This window comes from Sorex fumeus, unplaced genomic scaffold, assembly GCF_029834395.1.
Source record: "Sorex fumeus unplaced genomic scaffold, SorFum_2.1 ptg000045l, whole genome shotgun sequence".
Classification (NCBI taxonomy): Eukaryota; Metazoa; Chordata; class Mammalia; order Eulipotyphla; family Soricidae; genus Sorex; species Sorex fumeus.
Window position 1 is genome coordinate 20,733,799 of NW_026606102.1, and position 16,904 is coordinate 20,750,702.

The 16,904-nt window shown below is 55.0% G+C and overlaps 2 protein-coding genes across 2 annotated transcripts in view; both read left to right on the plus strand.

Annotated features, from left to right (window-relative positions):
* PDXDC1 (pyridoxal dependent decarboxylase domain containing 1) overlaps positions 1–16,904 on the plus strand; it is a 168,995-nt gene that overhangs the window by 99,909 nt on the left and 52,182 nt on the right. The gene's annotated exons all lie outside the window — the stretch shown is intronic.
* On the plus strand, positions 10,591–15,939 carry LOC130031019 (group 10 secretory phospholipase A2-like). Its single transcript, XM_056122228.1, has 4 exons — positions 10,591–10,660; positions 12,171–12,318; positions 13,398–13,504; positions 15,797–15,939. The coding sequence occupies exons 1-4, from the start codon at positions 10,591–10,593 to the stop codon at positions 15,937–15,939; spliced, it is 468 nt and encodes a 155-aa protein (XP_055978203.1).

Here is a 16,904-nt window from a genome sequence, read left to right on the forward strand (position 1 = left end):
GCTCAGTGCTGAACCAAAGGCCGGCACTTGCTAGATAATCAATAAAGTCTGCTTAGTGAATTCATTAGTTTGAAGTGTGCTGCATGGCTCTTTGGTCAAAAGAATAATTCTTCCAGGGGCTGGAGCGATAGTACAGTGGGTAGGGATTTTGCCTTGCACGCAGCCGACACGAGTTCAATCCCCAGCATCTCACAGGGTCTCCCCCAAGCACCGCCAGGAGTAATTCCTAAGTGCAGAGTCAGGAGAAACCCCTGAGCATCACTGGGTGTGACCCAAAAAGCAAAAACAAAAATCTTCCAGTAAGAATTATTTGATAGAGGGACCAGATCAATAGAATAGCAGGAAGAGTGTTTGCCTTGCACGCATCTGACCCTGGTTTGATGCCTGGCATCCCATATGGTCCTCTGAGCACTGCCAGGAATAATTCCTGAGTGCAGAGCCAGGAGGAACCCTTGAGCGTCGCTGGGTGTATCCCCCACCTCAAAAAAGAAAAAGAATTATTAGATAAGTACCGTATTCATCTCCTTGTCTAAAATTTGCTGTTCTTTGGGGGTCAGGAATGTGGTTTAGCTGTGGGATACTTGCTGTGCATGTGTAAGGATCTGACTTGGATTTCTGGAACCATGAAAAATAATTTTTTTCTGAAATAGAGAATGAAGTCTAGAATCATTCTGCATAATGTTTCTTTCTTCTTCTTGTTTTCAGGTAGACATAGCCGTGCTCAGGGGCTCTTCCCCAGCAAAATGCTCCGGGGGCAGCCATGAGTGCTGGGGATTGAGCCCAGGGCTCCAACATGCAAAGGACCCCCTCCAGCCCTTTGGGCCATCTCCCCAGACCAGTCAGCTAGCTTTCTTTTCCTTTTTTTGTCTCTTTGTTTTTGTATGGGGGCCACATCCAGTGCTGCTCAGGAAATACTCCTAACTCTGCGCGGGGATCACTCCTGGAAGTTCTCAGGGGCTGTTTGGGGCGCTGGTGATAAACTAGGGTTGTCCTTGCCTCCTATACTATCTCCCCAGCTTCCTATAAGCTGTTTGGTGCTAAGGAATGAAGCCTCTAGTCTCTATATGTGTTACCATTATTCCTGTTCCTGGCACTCAATGTTAGAGGTGACTAACCCCAAACAATGGTTTTTCCTTTAATTATTTTGTTTGCTACTTTTAGTTTGGGGGCCACAGCTGGCAATGCTCAGGGCTTATTCCTGGTTCTGCACTCAGTATTACTCTTGGCGGTGCTCAGGGGACCATATGGCATGCCGAGGATTGAACCCGGTCAGTCGTGTGCAAGGCAAACACCCTACCTGCTATACTATCTCTCTGGCCTATAACCCCAAACTATGGGCACAACCAGAAAGACTGAAAAAGAATTACCAAGGCAACAGATTTCTCCCTTGAGATTTGCTGCTATTAATGCTTTATTTCCTTTAAGCACCTCACTGCTTCAGAGACACTGCAGTGTCAAAACACCTGGGTCCCAGTTGAGGCCCACGTGGGCTCATCTCTGGCACTTCATGTGACCCAAAGCCCACCAGGAGAGGGACAGCAGAGACAGAAGGAATCCCTGAAGTCCAGAGCAAGAATACAGCAGGGAGGCATTTGCCAGGCACACGGCCAACTGTGTATGCGGAATTTCTTAAATTTATATGACCACAGAGCCTTATTTTCAGAGACCATTTAGGGGACCAGTTTTCTACTAAAAACAAGTGAACAAACAAAGAAACAAACAAAAAACCACCTGGATCCCAGATGCTAGGGCATGGGAAGAAATGAAATGACCCCTCACCCCACCCCTGCCTACTATGCCTAAAGAAAAGCGACCGATGTCACCATCTGTGGGAGCTTCTCTTCCTGGCCACCATCCGTCAAAGTCCGCAGTTTCTAGTCAATCCCAGCCGATTCACTCCTTGCTGGCAAAGGCCGCTTTCACTTGCATGATTCTGTCATCCCAGTGGAGGAAACCATCAGGACCCGAACCCAGAGAACAAAGCAGGAGAAGGTCCCTCCTGAGCACTTACTGGGCAGGGGTCTGGCAGTCCCTGACGTGGCTGGGGGTTAGTTCTGCACCCCCTCGGTCAGATGCTGACTCTGGGGCCCCAAGCCTGGAGTCCAGGGCTCTCTTCAGGTTTGGCCACAGAACAAGGGTGAGAAACACTTGGTCCCCGACCCTCGGGGGACAGAGTCCTGGGAACCAGGGGCCCTGGCCTCTGGGAGTGCTGGGCAGGGGCCTTGGGGTTGAGCGCAATCTTGTGTATGAAGCTGCTGTCTTTAGAACTGGGGTGGATGAGAGAGGCCAGGTGGACCCCGGCGGTTGGGGACACTGGTGGAGGTGGGTAGAAACTGGTGGTCTCGAGGTGGGACTGCAGAGAAGTGGGCCCAGCGGGTCGGGCCAGGGATGGGTGCTGGAAGTGGGAGAGCTGCTGGAGGTACCTCTGGGCAGCCAGCAGAGATGGGCTCTGGGGAGGGAAGGCGTGCCAGAGGGAAGGATGACTCTTGGAGGGCAAGATGCGCAGAGGGCAGCTGGACACGGACTCGGAGAGCGAGGGCATGCTGATGGCCGTCATGACACACAGAGGCTGACTGGGCCAGGGAGAGCCAGATGGCAGGCCTGGCACTTCCAGAGCAGCGTCCAGAGGCTGGCTCATGGAAGCGCTCCCTAGACTCCGAAGGGGTAGCAGGAGGGGGAGGCGGTGGAAGACAGAGGCTGGACCATCACCTTCCCCGGGTGCGTGCATGGACACCTGGTGCACCAGGAGTCTGCACCCCGGTGCTGGCCGGACCCGGCCTCCGGGCTAGGCGGCCGATCTGTCCGCCGACTGCTGCTCCTGTGGTCCAAGTCCCTAGCATCGTCGCTGGGCTGGTGGCCCTGCGGCCGGTCTCGGCCGGAGCGGGCCTTCTCCAGCTTGCCCCTGACGGCCTGGCTGAGCAAGGCTGACCTTTGGGTGGGCAGCAACAGCTGCGAGTCGCGCAGCAAGGTGAAGGTGCCCATCAGAGTGGTGCAACTGCGGGTGGTGGACGTCTGCTGGAAGGCGAGGGACTGGCTGAGGGCGTCTACCAGGCCGATGAAGGAGAGCCCGAGGGGGAAGGGCTTGCTGCCGGCGTCGTCCTCGGGGCCCAGTTCGATGTTGCCGCTGTACCAGCAGACCCACCAGAGCAGGCTCAAGAAGCAGCAGCAGGAGCCCAGGTAGAGCAGCACGTCCCAGTAGGGCTCCGCGGTGAAGACGCCCAGCAGCAGCACCGCGGCGCCCACCACGTCGAAGGCGACGCCCAGCCAGAAGAAAAGCAGGCAGCGGCCGAGGCCCTTGCGCGGAGGCTGGTCCCCTCCTCCGCCTGCGTCCGCGGCCTCCATCTCCGATCGCCCCTAGACTGGGCAGCTGCGCCCCGGGCCCGCCTCCGGCCCTGCGTCTCCTAGGCAACGCCGGGGGCGTGGCTACAGCCCTCGGTGGGCGGGGCCGCGCCTGCGGGGCCTCCCTGGGGCCACGCCCTCTCCGCCTGCGGCCTGGCCTGGCTGCGTGCCGCGCGGGGCGAAGTCCACTTCGCGGGCACGTGGTCTGCGTCCTAGACACGCGCGAAGGACCATTCTGCCTCCTTCCGACCTCTAGATTGAGGGCGAAATTCTGGAAAAGAGCCAGGTCGGCCAGGAACCCGCTTCTAGTGACTGCCAGTCAGCAGCCGGGCGCTCGGCCCGAGGGCAGTCCCCTGCTGCATCCCTGGTTTTGCGTTTGGGGGACCTTGGAGGGGCACCTTGCGGATCTCTGGTGGGTTTCAACCTCTTCCCCATCTGTACTCCTGCGGAAAGATAGGGAAAAGGGCTGGAGCACTCCAGGCCACCACCGGGCGAGCTCCCTCACTGCCCCATCCCTGTCATGCCTAGTGTGACCCAAAAGTGGGTGTGGGTGTGGGTGTTGGAGGGGGAAGACCAGCCTTGTAGCTAATCAGTAGCAGAACCAGACACGAATTCGCTGCTAGATTTTCCCACCCTGTCCCAGTTATTTCCTATTGTTGCCATGTTGTGGTTGGTTTTGTTTTGGGGTTTTTTTGTTTGTGTGTGGGGGGAGGGGGTGGTTGACCTTTTTGCTCGCCGATGAAAAACCGATTTCAAAAGAAAAAAGTCCAAATTAGTGGCCCAGGAAATAGTACAGCAGGTAGGGTCTTGCCTTACGCCGGCCGACCTGCGTTGGATCCCTGGGGCCCCCAGATGGCCGCCCGAGCCCACCAATATAATCCCTGAGCACAGAGCCTGGAGTAAGCCCTGGGCACAGGTGGGTGTGGTCCAAAAACAAATCCAAACCAAACCTGGGACCACTGAGAACTTCAGGGATCAGGGGGTGGATGCTCTGAGCCTTCGTGGCACGAAGTTCCCAGTACTGGCCCCCCAGGCTCCTGAACTCTGCTTAGCAGTACCTACACCTTCTTACGCTGCAAGGAAGAGAGACTGACCAGAAGACAGACTACAGGCTAGAGAAGAGTAGGGCGCTTGCCATGCACACAGCTGACCCAGTTCAATCTTGAGCATCCCATAGGCTCCCCCGAGCACCGCAAGGAGTGACTCCTTAGGGCAGGGCCAGGAGTGAGCCCTGAGCATCGCCAGGTGTGCCCCCTCCAAAAAAAATTCATATGAGCAGACTGCATGAATGAGAAGCTACAGCCAACAGCCAAGCTTGGTTCCTCACTTTTTTTTTTTGCTTTTTGGGGTCACCCCCGGCAATGCTCAGGGGTTACTCCTGGCTGGCTCATGCACTCAGGAATGACTCCTGGCGGTGCTCGGGGGACCATATGGGATGCTGGGAATCGAACCTGGGTCGGCCATGTTGGCTGCGAGCAAGGCAGACGCCCTACCCGCTGTGCTATCGCTCCAGCTCTGGTTCCTCACTTTTTAAGATGGAATTATCATTATAATACTGTATAATTTCAGGAGTAGTAATTTTTTGTAGGGGGAACACCCACTGGTGTCCAGGACTCCTGCGGGGTCTCAAACCAGGTTTGCCACATGCAAGGGCCACCTTTGAGAGAGCAGTCCAGTCTGTACTCAGTGCTTAAAGACACCCTGTCTCCATGCTAAGGATTCTGAGGTTGAGGCTTTGTGTTTTTTTTTTTCTTTTTGGGTCATACCCAGCAATGCTCAGGAGTTACTCAGGAATCACTCCTGGCGGTGATCAGGGGACCATATCGGATGCTGGGGATCGAACTCAGGTCGTCCGCATGCAAGGCAAATGCCCTATCCGCTGTGCTATTGCTCCGCCCCCCCCCTTTTAAAAAAATTTTGCTTTTTGGGCTGAGGCTGAGGCTTTGAACAGCCTCTCCGGTTCTCCTGCAGGTGGCACTAACACTCAGGTCTGTGACTCCCTCGGGCTGGCATTTGGGGCTGGCTTCCCGTGCCCTCTCAGGCGAACCATCTTCCAAACTGTACCCTCGTGGCCCTTGCCGCCATGCAGGAAAATGGTCTCAAGGGGAGCCGGCACCTTCTGTGGCCCTCGAAGCTCAGCCGGGAGTGATCCCGAGAGCCAGGCGTGAACCTAATAAGCCTGTAAAGTTAGGGCTTCCCCCGGCCCCCCAATAAGAGACTCAAAGTGTGGGCGTGATGGGGCGGGGTTGATGCCTGTGGAGCACCGGGGGTGCCTGAGCGCCAGCTGGAAGGTGAAACACGCGGGTGCATTTAGTAGGGGACACCCCCTTCTCAAGCCCACTGAGAAGCCGTCTTGGTTGGCTGAAGGAAGGGCGAGGGGGCAAACTGGGCTGTTTCTTGGGCCTACTCAGTGTGTCCAACCCCCACCCCCTCTCTGGTGGTGTTCGGGGCTTACTGGCATCCCAGGGATGGGAGGAATGTGGGACCGAACTCAGGTCATCCCTGGGCAAGGCAAACACCCTCCACACTGTCCTGTCTCTCCACTTGTCTCTTGCTCCATCGCGTGCTGCTCATCTTTGCAAACCCGAGTTCCACCAGGCACTATTGTCCGTAGCTGATCCCCTCCCGTCCCCATTTTTCTGGCTCTTGTTTGGGGGCCACACCTGTGGTGCTCAGCGCTTGCTCCTGCCTCTGACCTCAGGGATCACTCCTGGCTGGTCTTGAGGGACCATATGGGGTGCCGGGGATCGAACTTGGGTACACCACATGCAAGGCAAGCACCCTACCTGCTGTGTTATCTTCCCAGTCCCCCTATTTCTCTGAGTAAACATCTTAAGGGAGCAGAGCTGTGCCTCAACGGTAGATGGTGCTCAAGCATGTCACACCTTGGGCTTGATCCCTCGCACTGCGAATCATCGTCATCAAACATTTTAATGCACCCTGAAGTTTGAGAGGCACTGAACCATTATAATACACATTTTTTCCTTCACTACTTTGATTCTATTAAAATTGTTATTTTGTTTGCTTGCTTGGGGCCATGCCTAGTGGTGCTCACAGCTTCCTCCAGTTTGTGCCTGGGAAACCGTATGTGGAGCTGGGGATCAAACCCAGGACAGTCACATAGAAGGCAGGCAGCTCATCCACTGTACCAGCTCCTTATCCCCATATATGCTTTATTTTTCCCATTTACTTACTGTTCTAATTGAATCACAGTGATACACACATTCAGAAGTTGTTCATGATTGGACTTCAGCCGAACACTGTTCTGACACCCTTCCCTTCACCAGTACACTTTCCCCACCACCAATAGTCCCAGTTTCCCGCTTACCCTCATAAATGCTTTCTTTGAATAAAAGTCATTTCACAATGAACATTTGAAAAAAGATTACTAAGTTGAAAGGAAAAAGAGTAATATTCCATTCACGTAAATGACCATGTCATGAAATTACCAAAAGGTTCATGACATGAGTGCTTGACAGATGAGTAACAGTTTAAAGACCTGAGTTCTGGGCTGGGGAGATAGTACAGTGGGTAAGGTGCTGCCTTGAATGTGACAGGCCAGGGTTTAATCCCCATCACCACACAGGTTCCCTGAGCCTGCCAGGAGTGACTCCTGAGCACAGAGCAGTAGTAACCCCTGAGCACAGAGCCATGAGTAACCCTTAAGTGACACCTTCCTCCCCTCCCCTCCAACAAAAGACATGTGGGACTGAGTGATAGTACAGCAGGTTGGGCTCTCACCTTCCATGCAGCCCACCAGGGTTTGAGTCCTGACATCCCCCGTGGTCCCCCAAGCACTGCTAGAAGGGATCCCTGAGTCTCAAGCCAGAGCACCTCCAGCTTGATACTTGATACATGGCCCAAAATTAAAAAAAAAAAAGAGAAGTTCTGTGCTTTTTAAAGGAGTTATTTAGGGGAAGTATTCCTATTTTGGTAATAAAACCAAATAAAAATGTTTGCTTCTTTAGTAAACAATAATAAATTTTGTAGAGAAACTGAGCCACATTGCACAGTTTAAGTCTGTCTGGTTAATTCCCTGCCACCCTCTCTGGAGAGCTTTGTGGGAAAGTAGGGTCTGGAGTGGGGACAACGACCTGAGTTCCATCCCCGGCATCCCACATGGTCCCCATCCCTGGCATCCCACATGGCCCATCGAGCACCTCCAGGAGTAATTCCTGCTTGCAGAGCCAGGGGTTACTCCTGAGCATTGCTGGGCATGGCCCCCAAACAAAATCAAACACACAAAAAAATTCTTAAAATACTTGAGAGATGGTACATGAGTTAATAGGCTTGCCTTGCACGTGTCAAACCCAGGTTAAATCCTTTGCACCAAATATGGTCCCCCAAGCAATGACAGTAGCAAACCTGAGCACAGAGCCAGGCGTAGCCCCTGAGCACCTCCAGGTGTGTCCCCCAAACTGAAAACCAACAACAAGATATACAAAGACCAGAGAGAATCCAGGCTTAGGAGCTTGCATGGTACCAAGCCTGCTTCAACTGCATGCTCATGTGGGCATGCAGGGTGATTCCTGAACATAGAGACAGGAGTAGCCCCTGAACACTGCAGGTCTGACCTGAAAACTGGGAGAAGAAAAAATACCCTTTGGGTTTCAGATAACATTGGTTGGTCCTTTCTGCCTTGCCACAGGGAGCTTAGGTTTATTGGGTTACACCCATCACAGTGCTCCCAAGGCACTCCCATTCCTCTGTTTATCTGTAACCTCTTTCTTTGTGCTCTGCGTCCCCAACCAAGTCACTCACCTTTATCTCCTAATCAGACTTTGTAAACTTATTAAATATTGCTTTTCTCTTCTCCTTATGTCCTTTGCATAGTTAATTCAGAGCAGTGTCCTTTTGTATAGACACAGGAAGACAGCTAATGCCATGCTTTAACACTTAGGAGTTAATTGACTCCGAATAATCACTCCAGGGGGGCGACTTGAGGCAGGCCTGGCAAAGCTGGCCTGTGCTTTAGTGCTCCACGCTATGCTTGGGTTGTCAGGGCTGCAGGGTCACACCCAGTATTTCTGGGGAACCCAGGACCTCACACAGGCCAAGCAGTATGCTCTACCTGTGAGCTATCTCTCAGTTTCCCTAAGTTTGATTTTTGAATTGAATTGTATGTGCAGGGGCCTGGGTGGGTTGGGTGTGTTTGGGTTACAGAATAGGAATACGTCCTCTAAATAGTTCAGAAGCAAGACTCTTTGGGGGGCGAGGGGGGAGGACCCTGAATAGCCTTTGCGGTGTTCTGAAGCTACTCCTGGTTCTGTGCTCAGGAGTGACCCCTGGCCATTTTAGGGGACCATATGTGGTGTGGGGATCAAATCAAGTTGGGGTCAGCGGGATTCAAGGCAAGTACCTTAAGCCCTGTGCCAGCTCTCTGGCCGCTAAGCTTGATTTTAGGAGACAAAAGAGGGTCTTACCACACTCCACCATTCAGTAGCTGCACCGCGTGGAACCTTCACCCAATTGTTAGAAGTTCCAGGATCTCACTCTCTCTGTCTCTCCATCTTGCTCTCTGTCTCTTTGTCTCCCTGTCTCTCCATCTCTCTCTCCCTGTCTCTCCATCTCTGTCTCCCCGTCTCTCCCTTCATCTCTCTCTCTCTCTCTCTCTCTCTCCCCCCACCCCGTCTCCCCGTCTCTTTCTCCCCGTCTCTCCATCTCTCTTTGTCTCCCTGTCTCTCTGTTTCTGTCTATGTCTCTCTTTTTCTTCCAGGATTTAAGTAGCATCAAACCAATAAATTCATCCCTTCCTGGTCCCGAAACTGTCAAGGAAGAGTGGGGACCCTGGGGTTCTCCTAGTGGTCCATGAATCAAATTACCATCAGACTGGGCTGGAGAGAGAGGACAGGAGAGAAAGCATTTGCCTCCAGGCAGCCATGTCAGTTGCAACTCTGGTTCGAATCCGCTGGGCCTCATAAGGTCCCCTGAGTACCACCAGGGGTCACTTCTGAGCCCAGAGCCATAGTCCTTGTGCACTGTGGGGTGTGGCCAGACCAATACCTCCCTTTCCTCTAATAAATAAGAACTTTTTCTTTTGTGGCCACACCCAGTAGTGCTCAGTGGTTACTCCTGGCTCCGCACTCAGAATCACCTCTGGTGGTGTTGGGTGGGTGGGGGGATATGGGAGGGACCATATGGAATGCCAGGGATCGAACCCAGGTCCTCATGTGCAAGGCACCCAACTGTACTAATGCTCCAACCCCTCAATGAGAACTTTTTAAAAGGTCAAAATTTTAAACCAGTGAGTACAAAAAACTCCAAATGTAATTACTTTCGTTTAGAGGGTTTGCCTTGACACCTGGACTCCAAAGCGAGCAGGCTGAGAGAAAACCTGGGGGTTCAGGCAGGGAGGAGGGGTGAGTCACATGACCAAGAACAGCTGCTCAGTTATGGGCTTTGGACGTTCCTCTTGGGACAGGCTTGTTGATGGACAGTGATGTTCTAGGGCAAACGTGGCTGCCATTCCTTCCTCCTAGCTCTAGCGGTGGGGTGGGGGTGTCTCCCGGCCCCCATGGACCTCCACTCAGAAAAAAACCCACAAGGGCCCAAGTACAACGGGAGACACTTGCCCTGCAGGTGGTGACCATGTTGGATCCCCAGCACCCCATACAGCCTCGCCAGCCTGTGTGGAGTGATCCCTGAGCTCAGAGCCAGGAGCGAGCAAGCCCTGAGCACCAACGGGTGCGGCCCCAAGACTAAACCCACAGGTCGGGGGGCACCCTTCTGGGGGAGCTCGTCCAGCCTGACCTTCGCTGGACCCCTACCAGGACAGGGGCCGTGGCCAACTCATGCAGAGGTTGGTCTGCAGGGCCACCAGGAGCCCCAAGTGCCCCCATCTGAAGTCTTGGGCGTTCAGGGGGTGTTCCTGGCCTTGTGCTCAGGGGAAATGCGCATACACGCTGCTGGGCGCCCCTACGCGGGGCGAGTGCCTGCATGCAAGGTGGGCTGCTGCCGCCCCCACTTTAGAAAGGCCCCGGCGTCCGTGTTGGAGGGGCCGCTGCCCTCTGGCCGTCCGCCCGGTGCCCACCGGTTCCATCTCACCGGGCACGTGTGCAGGCAGCGGGCGGCTCGGCGGAATTTGGCCCCCTGGGGCCGCCCCCTCCCCCCACGTCTGGTTCCACCCGACCCGCCCGAGGGTGAGGCCGGCGGCTCGGGGGCGGGGCGCCGAGGGAGGGGGCTCCGCCGACCCGCCAGGCCGGGCCACACCTGCCGCCCTCCGCGCCACCGCCGCCCAGGTGCCGGCCAGGAATGCCGCCTCCGCCGCCCGGGCTGCTGCTGCTGCTGCCGCTGCTGCTGGCCCCGAGCTGGTGCCTCGCGGGTGAGTGAGGGCTGGGTGGGCCCCTGGAGGCCCGGGAGCCCCCGGCCCCCTCCCCCAGGCCTCTCTGGGGTCCCTGAAGCCCCTTGTCCTCACCCTCGCGGAGACTCCGACTTCCCAGCACCCCCGGGGACCCCAGAACCCTTCCACCCCCGGCTTCTGTTGCTCTCATTGTTCCTCAGCTCCCCGGAACCCTCCCCCGTTCCAATCTCAGGCCCTGGAGGCCCCCCAGACGCCCCCACACCCTCACGCCAGCTCTCAGCCCCCAAACCCACAACTGACCCGGGCTGGTCCAGGGAACCGGCTCTGAGTCTGAGATGGATCTTGCCGGCCCCCCAGGATCACATGGGTGAAGGGGGCCCAGCCCCACCCAGGCCTTAGGAAGACCCTCATGTCATCTTACCACCTTTGGGTCACTCTTGGCAAGGTCTTCTCTGGGACTGGCGTATCTGGGGTGCACAGAATACCCCAGTCTGGCTGAGGAATTGGGCCCGTGGCAGGCTCACACACAGACCCGAGTTCAGATGCCCCGGGATGAAGCCAGCGCCCCGCCACCTTGGACAGACTAACCCTGGGATGACCGACCCCACCCTCGTGCCACAGAGGAAATACCTTCGCTGCCTCTAAACCCACTGCTGGGCACTGCCTGCCTGGTGCCAGGGATGTCGGCAAGGCCGTGCCAGGTTCTTAAAGCACCCATGTGTGATCTGCTGGGAGCAAGGCAAGCCCCCACCCTACCACCGAGCTAGGTCCCTCCCTGGGTTCTCATGTCAGACTAAAGTGCAGCTGGGGGCTGGGAGGGCACGGGACGTTTCCTGCAAGCCCCTCTGGGTGGGAGGTTGGGGATTCCTGGGGCAGAGGGTGGTCCCCTAAAGAATGATTTACAGTTGCCAATGGTGGCTCCCTGTGACAAGGAACAATGAATTGGCCCTGAGTGCACATGGCGGGCGGACAAGAGCCGGCCCCTGCTCGGGGGACTCACAAAAGTCCACAGTTTGGGCGGGAGGAGCGGGCCACGGGAGGTTCAGATGTAAATTCTGCAAATCCTCAATCACCTAGGGAGGACAGTGACATATATATGGATGTGTGTGTGTGTGTGTGTATATATATGCATATATATATACATATCCATATATATGTATGTATGTATTTGGTGTGGGGCCCACACCTGTTGGTACTCAGGGCTTACCCTGTCTCTGTGCTTAGGACCACCCCTGGCAGAGCTCGGAGGAACCATGTACAGGAGGCAGGGATGGAATTGGGTTGGTTGCATGCAACCCAGAGACTTCCTTTCTGTTCTATCTTCCCAGCCCCCCTGAAGTGCATGCTTTGTGTGTGGAAGGCCCGGGTTTGATTTCCAGCAGCACAAAGACCCCTGAACACCCCAAAAGACCCGCTGGGCCCCCCAAACAGACATTAATAATGAAGCCCAAGTTTTTGTCCAGGGCCCTTCCAGACCTTCCGTCGGCCAAGTGCCTCCGACTCACAGCCTCTAACCTCTGTCCGCCCTCAGCCCCCAGGTCCCACGTCCACCGGCGAGGACTCATAGAACTCGCGAAGACCATGGGCTGTGTTGGCATCCAGAGCCCCTTGGCCTACGTGAACTATGGCTGCTACTGTGGCCTGGGTGGCCAGGGCCAGCCGCAGGATGAGACTGACTGGTGAGTGCAGGCCTGGGTCTAGGCTGGCAGGCCATGGACCTCCTGGGGCACACGACCCAAGAGGTAAAACTTAGTGCCAGCTGCGCCCAAACCCCCGGTTTGGTCATGGCTCAAAAAACAAAGGGGCCTGGAGTGATAGCACAGGAGGCGGGACGTTTGCCTTGCGTGTGGCTGACCTGGGTTCGATTCCCAGCATCCCATATGGTCCCCTGAGCACCGCCAGGAGTGATTCCTGAGTGCAGAGCCAGGAGTAACCTCTGTGAGGACAGGAGAGCTGGTGCCTGGGTAAGGCATTTGCCTTGCATGTAGCCGACCCTAGTTCAGTTCCTAACAATGCTAGGAGTCCTGGGAGCACTGAGTCCGGAGTAGCTTCTGAATCCTGCTAAGGTATAGTCCATATATCCCTTCCAAAGAAAAAAGGTAGATCAGACTTATTTAATTTTGGGGTTTTGGGCTGTATCACTGTGCCCGGGGACATGTGCAGGGGGGACTCTAAGGAGCATAGGGGCTGCTGGTGGGGGTCGGGTGGGCTTTGAACCTCAGAGTTTCAAGACATAGGTTTAACCCATCTTCTCTCCAACGAGAGGAGGGAGCCTGTTTCTTAGGGGGTGTGATGGGCACCTGTGTCGGTCTGGGACAGGACAACCCTGGGCTGATGGCTGAGGGGTTGAGGAAGGTCTGAACTTCTCCCGGGTGAGAGGCAGCTTCAGCAGGGACCAGAACTGGGCTGGGGGTGCCAGCAGGGGGTGGCCCTCATCTCACAGGAGGGGGAATTCGGTGGGATTGGGAGGTGGGACGCGTCCAAACTGGAAGATATTGGGGCAGGAGCGATAGCACAGTGGGGAGGACCCTTGCCTTGCACATGGCCCACCCGGATTCCATCTGGCATCCCCTTGGGTTCCCCAAGCCCACCAGGAGAGGTCCAGGAGGAGTCCCTGAGTGCAGAGCCAGAAGTCAGTCCTGAGCAGTGCCGGGTGTGGCCCCCAACCAAAGAAACCCCTGGAGATGGTGCGTCCCCCTGCCCCACAGGGGCTCTGCGGGCAGTGACCCCGCCGCCGACCCTCCCTGCACCCCCGCAGGTGCTGCCAGCGCCACGACTGCTGCTACACGCGGGCGGAGGAGGCCCAGTGCAGCCCGAAGCTGAGCCGCTACCCCTGGCAATGCATCAACGAGACAGTGCAGTGCGGTGAGTTGCGGCTCCATGCCCAGAGACGCAGCTCCTGGTGTCCGGTGTCCCAGTGGAAGTCCCCAGGGGGCGGGCAACGCTGAAAGCTGCTACCTTGTCTAGTTCTTTATTTGCGGGGGAGTGCTCAGGGCTCACTCCTGAAGGGCCCAGGGGAGCACAGAAGGGAGGCTGGGGATGGAGCCCTCTGCTCTCTCTCCAGCCTGTCCTGTCCTGGTCCAGTTGCTTTTCTTTCGCTACCGAGATTCTTTTTATTGGGGGCCACATCTAGCGATGCTCGAGGCTGACTCCTGACTCTGCTCAGGAATCGCTCCTGGTGGTGCTCGAGGGACCTAGGTCGGCTGTGTGCAAGGCATGCGCCCTACTCGCCCAACTCGCTGTAACATGGCTCTGACCTAAAGTATTTGATGTGACCAAAGAGATTGCTCCATGGAAGGGTGAGGTTCAGACGGAGCCCTTAGCCTGGGGCCAGACTATCCTCTGAGCACTGCTGGGTGTGACCAAAAAACTTAAAAAAGAAAACCAGCCAACCAAGAAAGCCCCAAAATACATGCCATGTATTTCTGGCATTTCATTCTGTTTGCATATTCTCACCTGACTTAAATTACAGGTATGACACATTTCTCGTTTATGGTCCGACTTAAGTATATTAAAAAGAAAAGTTTTAAGTCCATGATAATATTTGCTGGCAGGCCTCGACTTAGCCCCATGGGAGCTGCATTTACTTTTTTTTCTTTTTGGGTCACAACTGGTGATGCTCAGGGGTTACTCCTGGCTCTGCACCCTAAGGGATGTTGGGGATCAAACCCCGCTTGGCCACAAATAAGGCAGATGCCCTCCCCGCTGTACTATTGCTCCAGCCCGATGTTTTTCCTTTCTTATGTCTTTATTAATCTCGGCTCACCCGACACTGCCAATTTCATTAGCTGTGACGGGAGAGAGCGTTGGTCTTGTGCAGAATGAAGCTTTCTTGCTTCATTCAGGAGTAGAAGACCAGGAAGGCCGATAAGGCAGACACCCCCTCCCCCTTCCCTGCTCTGGGATCTTGGACAAGCTCTGGCTTTCCTGGAGCGTCATGTTCCTCATCTGCCAAGTGGGAAAAACAAACAAACAAACAAAAGCAGGTGCTGGGTTTAAGCAGATCTTCAGAAACAATGCATGGCTTTCCTATTTTCTCCCAGCAAATATTACTGAGCATCGACAGAGAAATGAGTAATGGGGATGGGAAGGACCAGAGTGGCATTGGAGCGATAGTACAGCAGGGAGGGCATTTGCCTTTTTTGTGGCCAAGCTGGGTTTGATTCCCGGCATCCCTTAGGGCCCCTGAGCACTGCCAGTTGTGATCCCTGAGTGCAGAGCCTCAACCCCCTTATGGCCAAGTGAAAAATGGGGAATGGGTTCCTTGAGCGAGTACAGACTAGGTCACATGGCTAGGAAGCAGGGTGAAGCAGGCACCCCACCCCTCGCCCCCACAACGCCCCTGTGGTTTGATGGTTCCCAAGAACCCATCGTCCTGTCTGAACAGACTCTAGTCACCTGATTTGGGCTGAGGAGAGGGCTCCACGGCTTAAGAGCAGGTTTGCATGCAGGAGGCCCAGGTTCTATCCCCTGAGAAATGTCCCAGGAGCACCTCTGGGTGTGGCCCAAAAGCCAGCGACACAACAGAAATAGTCTAAAGAGAAGCCAGGAGGTTACGGAGACATCGGTTCCCTGCACGAGAAACTCTTCCTCTGGCAACTGCAATTCCTTCCAACACCCCTCCCTCCTGGGCATGGCCTGACCATGGGGACGGCAGCAAGAGTGACCAGCCATGGGGTCGGAGTTATATTATTTTATTTTGCATTTTGGGTCACACCCAGCGATGGTCGGGGTTACTCTTGGCTCTGCACTCAGGAATTACTCCTGGTGGTGCTGGGGGCACCCTATGGGATGCCAGGGACTGGACCTGATCCAGCCACGTCCAAGGCAAACGCTCTACCCGCTGTACTATCGCTGGGCCAGAGTGATAGTACAGCAGGGAGGGCATTTGCCTTGCACATGGCTGACCTGGGTTCGATCCCCAACATCCCATATGGTCCCCCTGACACCGCCAGGAGTAATACCCAAGTACAGAGTCGAATAATCCCTGAGCATCGCTGGTTGTGACCCAAAAAGCCAAAAAACTAAGAAAAGAGCGGCCAGCCACCAATGCAACCTCCGTCCTCCCAGCCTCGAGCTCTGCAGGCTCCAGGCTTCCCCCCCCCCCCCCCCCCCCCGCAGTGCCTCCTCTGACCGCAGTCTCCCCTTTTCTTCCAGGACCCTCAGAGAACAAATGCCAAGAGCTCTTGTGCAAGTGTGACCAGGACTTTGCTCACTGCTTAGCCCAAGCTGTGTATGACATGAAGTACCTCTTCTACCTCCAGTCCTCATGTGGGGACCAGTCGCCCCAGTGTCCCTGACAAGACTCACCTTCCATGTACTTTGCACCCAGAAATTAAACTCCCTTTTTGGCAACTCACCCGCAGCATTCAGCCCTATTTGCTGGAGGAACTGAAGCTACATCTCAAAGCTGCCAGCCTGGTGTTTGCGTTCGTGGCTGTCCGGGAACTCAGCTGGCTCCTGTCTGGTTTCCTGGTTGATTCAGGTCAAAAGTCCCCCCTGCAGGCCTGTTTTACCCAATCACAATGGCATTGATGACTCTGGGGCCGGGTACCACTTTTGAGGTTCAGTTTTCATGTAGAGAGCTCAAGTTTTGGCCTTTAACCCAGTATTTCTCCACTTCTGACTGTGGTAGGACCCCCAGTCTAGTGCTGTTATGCACCCCACCCATCTGATGATGCCACTTTCACCTGTAAGACTCAGGATACTCTGGGAGACCATATGGAGAAGGCTCTATCAGTTGTCAAGCTGGTGGGATATGAACATCTACTGTGCATGTGGCTTTGTTTTAGGCTGATGCACTAAACACACCTGCCACACATCACCCATGCTCTGAGGCTGAAATCTACTATGAGTTCACATGCGTATCCAAACCCTGCCGACCCATTTAGCGGTTTACACTTTCCCCGAGTCCAAAAGTAATGCGGACATATTACCTAAATAAAGAGCCAAAAGGGGATGAAGTGATAGTATAGTGGGGAGGATGCTAACTTTGCACGTGCCCGGCCAGGTTCAATCCCCGGCATCCCATTTGGTCCTTTGAATATCCCCAGTAGTGAGTGCATAGTCAGGTGTGAGCCCTGAGCATTGCCAGGTGTGTCTCAAAACAAAAGAAGCCAAGAAAAACAGAGGAAGAAAAAAGCACCACTGCTACCTAGTTAATCAAGAGACCCCACTCCCCCTATGAGTGAGCTGTCAACGGGCCTTCTGCTGAAACACTGTAGTGTTTGTGGTTTTTCTACATACCATTAAAAAAAAATCCTAG